Source organism: Dinoponera quadriceps, unplaced genomic scaffold (assembly GCF_001313825.1).
Source record: "Dinoponera quadriceps isolate SergipeBrazil2010 unplaced genomic scaffold, ASM131382v1 scaffold1872, whole genome shotgun sequence".
Classification (NCBI taxonomy): domain Eukaryota; kingdom Metazoa; phylum Arthropoda; class Insecta; order Hymenoptera; family Formicidae; genus Dinoponera; species Dinoponera quadriceps.
Window position 1 is genome coordinate 1,846,312 of NW_014555944.1, and position 6,059 is coordinate 1,852,370.

The following is a 6,059-nucleotide window of genomic DNA, read 5'->3' on the forward strand; positions in this document are numbered from 1 at the left end:
CGACGAAATGTTTCTTCAAGTTTCTTTGCTCACTGCATCGATTCCATTCTGTCACTCTGCATGCAAAAGTATCAAAGCGATGTTATCGAAAAGTGAATACCTGACGACGTGTATTTCATGTCTTATAGTGAAAAGTCCGAGTAAAAAGTGCAATATCTCCAAAAGTATTCACACTTTTCAATGAGCTTATCCTGGTATCTTTTCTACACAGAATGAGTAGAGGAATCGATTTGTGTTTCAAGAAACTATTCTACTGATTCTATTAAAAAAAGAAAAAAAGATAAAGTTGACCCGGCAGTAACCCTCCGACTTTGACCCAAGGTCTGAAATGAATATCAGATGAATATAATCAATCGAGCCCTTCAACACCGAGTAACTTTTGTCTGAACATGTATCTTTTCTCCTGCGGAGATAAGCTGGTTGACAGATTAAAATGAGACATCCTATAAACAATATAAAAGTGCACGTTACATCAGCACATTCGCTTTCCCCGTTCTCAGATGGAGCCCATCAAGTCGCCCATGGATGTGCCAACGGCGACGAACGGCACCACGCCGTCGGACGCGTCGAGCGTCGTGGCGCCGTTGCCGAACGTGAAGAGGCTGCGATGCGCCAGCGTGCCGGTGGCCCAGAACAAAGTGGTGGTGCCGCGCAGCGCGGTCTCCCTGCCCTGCATGCCGATACGCGACAGCAAGGACAGCCTGAGCAACAACCTGCCGGTGATCCCGAATCCCCTCAGTCCACCGTCCACCAGACCGAGCAGTCCCACTCCGAGCTCGAGCTCGAGCAACCTCACGTCCGAGTGTTCCGGCTGGGTCAGCAGCGGCGACACCTCCAGCTCGGAGCAGCGTCGCTGCGCGAAGCTGTCGAGCGAGCAGCTGCGGCAAAAGCTGTCGAAGATCGTGCCGCGCAAGGAGCGTGCCGCGAAGGAGAGCGTCGAGGAGCACTCGTACGAGGAGGTGCGTCTACCGCCGCCGAAGATGTTCCAGGACGAGCCACCGCCGCCCGAGGAGTTCCGGGATCCGCCAGCGCCGATCGACAATCTGCTCTACCACGTGTACGAGACGGTGAAGCAGACCAGAAGCCCGAAGCAGAATAAAACGGCGCCCTGCAGCCCGCAGCGGAACCGCGACCGGGAGAGCACTTACGGCGTCAGGGACATCTGCCTGGACTGTTATCAGGAGGGCAAAGAGCTGCTGCAGTCCACGCAGGACGACTTCATCAATTTCAAGAAGTGCAAGGAGGAGTTCAAGCGGCAAATGAGCTTCTCCGGCAGGATCTACAGGTAGAGTTCTCCGCAGAGTCGATCGCGCATGTTACACGACGCGTGCGATAAAGCCCTCCCGGATTAGAACCGCTTCCTTAAGCTCCCGGTGTTCGCCGAGCGTCGCCTGAGATTGATTGATTTATTCGAACGGGAAATATTCTGCGACTCACAAGCGAGTGAAGAGGGAAACGGAAGATAAAAGTATCAGTCAAATTTAGATTCCGACGTAGCGAAAATAAGTAAACGGTGAGAGAAATTGAAGACGAGAGGACACGAGTCGGGCAATGAATCGAAATTGTCGAGCAGCAGTTATTACACTGCGAGAACAAATTAAACGATGGGATAGTTGATTAATTCGCGACTGTTCAGAATTTATCTCGGATCATTTGCTATTCCTGATTTCGCAAATCGGGATTTAAACCCGAGGTAACGGCGTAACGGTATCCCGAAGATCCCGAAGATCGTCGATTCACCCGTTTCAAAATAATCTCTAGATGACGCTGTGCGCGTACACTGGGATTTAATTGTCGACATTATAATTACGCTTGAGTGATGTTTTTTCTTAATTTTTTTTGTCCTAAACCGCATTGTTTTCCAGCGCATCGTTCGTCACACGACAATGCGTACTTGAAGTATCGTTTCCGCTAGGTGTGCGCTAGGTATGCCCGTTTTGCGTTTCGCTTCCACGTTGTTCCGCAGTTTCGTCTGTCTTTCCGTTTGTAGTTAAGTTCTCTCTCTTTGTCTACCTGATCTCCCTCTAGAGAACGCAAGGAAGCACAGTTGCGTTTACATAAACGTGCCCATTCCTTCGGATACGGTGACCTTCTGAACTCGTCGTCGGTTCATCCATTAAGATCCAATGTGCCTCTTAGTGACTACCCGACCCTGGCCTCGACCCTGCCGTACTTCCACATCAGCGACGAGTATCGGCTCTTCTCGCCGGAAGGTGCTCACCTCATTATATGCGTCCACGGTCTCGACGGTAACGCCGCCGATCTCCGTCTCGTCAAGACGTACCTGGAATTGGGCCTGCCCGGGGCGCATTTGGATTTCCTGATGTCTGAGAGAAATCAGGTAAACCCTTTTGCCGAAACAACGGTAAAAAATGGCAATGTAGATTCACAATCTCAGCTCGACGATTATCCGTACCTTCCTAGAAGTAAAAAAAAAAATAATGCTAGAATCAAATAAACGTAATTATCTGTTTTTCAGCCTCAAGTAATATTTTTATCAATATATGTATATTTTGATAGCTTGTAGTATATTGTAATATTTAATATTTAACATTTAATGTTTAATGTTATTTTAATATTTAATTTATTTTGTATATTTAATAATAGTTTGTATAATATATTTTAATTTTATATTTTAATTGTTGCCTGTACTTGCTTGAATACAATAATACCTTAATTTGTAAATGAATTACTGAATATAAGTATAAGGTGGTTTTAAATTTAAGAGAGAGTTTACTAGAATTATGTAATACCTCTTTTCCATTGAAGAAACCTGATAGTTTCACATTTTAATTTTTCTGTTTAACAAATATTTTCTAAAAAAAAATAAATAATTTCTGATATTCTCAATATTATGAATGTAATACTTGTCCCAATTGTTTTAATATATATAAGTAAATGTCTACTTGTGTGAAGAAAATATACAATCAATTATATTTCTACTTCTGATAAATATATGCCAACGAGTATTGGAACAACCATTTTACCTGGATAAATACATATTACTTGAATAGCAGCACACTGTTTCGCTATGCTACTCTCTTTATAGCTTATTCTTTTACGCTCTACTTTTACGCTCATCGTCTCGGTGCTGTAATTATCATCTGTACTTATTTTATCAAGGAATCAATAACTTTTACTTTTATAAATATTTGTTACGAAATATTATTACGAATATTAATTATTTTTGCGAGTATTAATGTCGCCGAGACGAGAAGTGCCGGATCTTCTCAAATCAAACTCAAGATCGCAAGATAGAAAGTATCGAATGGTTGTGTATCGCTTGTGTACGAAAGGGCGACACCTTCTCCGACTTCGACACGATGACCGACCGGCTGGTGGCCGAGATTCTCTACCATATCGAGTCGTCGGGCCTGAACCCGACGAAGGTGAGCTTCATCGGACATTCCCTTGGGACCATAATCATCCGGAGCGCCCTCACGCGACCGCAGCTGCGCCCGCTCCTTCCCCGTTTGCACACCTTCCTCAGTTTGAGCGGACCTCATTTAGGCACTCTTTACAACACGAGCGGTCTGGTGAACGCGGGTAAGAACCTAACTAACGCCTTTCGTCATTCTCTCTCTCTCTCTCGATCGTAATTCGAAGAATTCGAACGTAATGGAAGATAATCGTTTCGTTGAATCGTGCGCAGGTATGTGGTTCATGCAAAAGTGGAAGAAGTCCGGATCTCTGCTGCAACTGGCGATGAAGGACTCGCCGGACGTGAGGCGCTCCTTCATGTTCCGTTTAAGCCAGAAGAGCAATCTGCAGAAATTCAAGCACGTCCTGCTGTGCGGGAGCGCTCAAGATCGATACGTGCCGCTGCACTCGGCCCGAATCGAGCTCTGCAAGGCCGCCGTACGAGATCCGACCGATCAAGGTATCGTATCTATTCACACAGATTCAATCGGTCTGCTCTTTCCAGCTGAACTAGGTTGCTTGTTTTGCCGTTAGAATGGAACAAGCTGTCACACTCTCTCGAAAGAGCTAAAGAACGAAGTCCCAGTGCAACACTAATCTAGCTAAAGAGAACACTGGTCCAAGGGGGCCACTTAACAATTACGTTACACCATGAGGGGAAGGGAGGGAGGTCTATTAGCTTGACGGTCTGTGATAGCAGGGAAGGAGGAAGTAAAGGCCACATGGAACGTCACATTGTTTGCATTCGTTTGGTTGCATTTAGTGAACATTTTTAAGTTTCGACCCAGCTTCGTGTTAGTAATTAAAATGTTAATTCTTAAGTATTTATTCTTTTAAGGAAATTCAACTTTTACTAATCAAAATTATAAAATAAAGTATTTCATTTTTGACGTTACGCCGACAAATTATTTGTATCTTAGGAAAAAATAATCATCACCCACAATATGGTTTTAAGTTATCTTTTCTTATTCTACGTGTCGATGGGTAGGGAATGTATTTCCCCATGTGACGTAACATTAGAAAAGGCAAATATTTTGTAACGAAATATAAGGAAGGGAAGGGGGGGGGGGGGGGGTAAAAANTTGTCAAATGGACCCCTCAATGTCACCGTGTTTACACTCGAATGCATCGATCTGACGCGCTTCTTCTCTTTCTTCCAGGAGCCGCGTATCGCGAGATGGTGCACAATATCCTGTATCCCGTGATGTCGGCGCCCGGCGTAAGCCTCGTCAGATACGACGTGCACCACGCTCTACCGCCGACGGCGAACGCCCTGATAGGCCGAGCCGCACACATCGCCGTCCTCGACTCCGAGCTTTTCATCGAGAAGTTCCTGCTGGTGGCGGGATTGAAGTACTTCAGATAAGGAAAGGACTGTCTAGCGCACGGAAAAAAGGGGGGAGGGGATAAAGGAACTGATTAGATTGTAGCATATAAACGAAAGGGGAGTAAGATAAAGGAGAAAAGAGGAGAGGAGACGAAGAAGAGATATATAACTCTCTCGACGGACGCTCGGACGCGCGTCGACGAGCGTGTCGCGCGCGATTATAGCGTAATTCGGAGACGTCCTGTCGAGCCTCGCTTCAGCCGCTTCCCGCGGTCGCTTCCTTTCGAAGAAACGGCCCGCGAGGCGCCGGGCAAGTCGATCCTCCTTTTTTTTACACGAGAAACGTCACGTCTCGGGACGAATCGCCGCGCATCCTCCGATACTCGCGAGCGTAATCGCCGAAGGGTAGTCACGCGCGCATTATAGCGCGTTTATCGAATTCACTCGACGAATTCGCGACGCTCGAGAGTTCGTTCGAGTCTCTCGTCAAAATCGAACCCGTGTAATTAGTCGTGGAATGGGCCTATTTTCCAGTGATGGTACAGTAGCGGTAGCAGTCTTCTCCGACTCGAAGCGAGAGAAGGAGCGGCGAGAAGGAGGAGGCGGGAAGGCGCGCGGAGAGGAGTGTCCGAAGGTGTGCGAGGGGGACAGTACGAGGATCGAGTACACAAACCGAGACACTGTTAGTATTTAGTTACGTCGTCGCTGTGAGTGACACGCGTAGTGGAAATCGCGCGAAATCGGGGCTGAGATCGGCGCGCTTTCGGCGCTTCCGGCCTAGTGAAGAAATAATCAAGCGGAGGAAGCGAGGACGGCCGTCGGCGCGTGTCAGGCTTCGTCAACGTCGCGCGCGCGCACGAGAGAGAAAGAGAGAGAGAGAGAGAGAGGGAAACGACGAAAGGAAAATCGGTCGTCGACGAATGCGCGGCGATCGCGCGCGAGAATTCAGAGGCGTTCGCTCTTTGTGATTGCATGAAGGGGGGGGGGGAGGAAGAAAGGCGAAGAAACTCCCCGGGGGACGGGGAGGAAGCTCCGTCGCCGGACACGTTCTCCGCGATGCGCAGCGGGTTAAGACGGAATAAATAAAAATGAAAAAGTAAGCGGGAGATCAATAATAATAATGATAATATTAATAATAATAAAAGTAAACGGACAATGCAACGACACACATTGTCTAGACGCTAGGAAAGTTACGAAACGCATGTCAATTGTTATCCTCAGATAAGTGTGAGTGCGGTGAGTGCGGTGAGTGCGGCGAATGGATGAGAGTGCCGAGTACGACGCTGTGAGAGAGAGAAAGGTGGGGGGGGGG

At 47.2% G+C, this 6,059-nt stretch overlaps 1 protein-coding gene across 8 annotated transcripts in view; it reads left to right on the forward strand.

Annotated features, from left to right (window-relative positions):
• LOC106745952 (uncharacterized protein DDB_G0284459) overlaps positions 1–6,053 on the forward strand; it is a 39,425-nt gene extending 33,372 nt beyond the window's left edge. For 5 of the 8 annotated variants that reach the window (XM_014622012.1, XM_014622010.1, XM_014622013.1 and 2 more), the window contains 5 exons: positions 501–1,285; positions 2,029–2,341; positions 3,297–3,546; positions 3,653–3,880; positions 4,581–6,053. In XM_014622012.1, coding sequence (XP_014477498.1) covers positions 501–1,285; positions 2,029–2,341; positions 3,297–3,546; positions 3,653–3,880; positions 4,581–4,786 — 1,782 coding nt within the window. In that variant the 3' untranslated portion in view covers positions 4,787–6,053. Of the gene's footprint in view, positions 1–500; positions 1,286–1,865; positions 1,927–2,028; positions 2,491–3,296; positions 3,547–3,652; positions 3,881–4,580 lie in introns of those variants that run through there. The other 3 variants (XM_014622016.1, XM_014622018.1, XM_014622017.1) reach the window with 3 other exon arrangements.
• Positions 6,054–6,059: the final 6 nt, after the last annotated feature.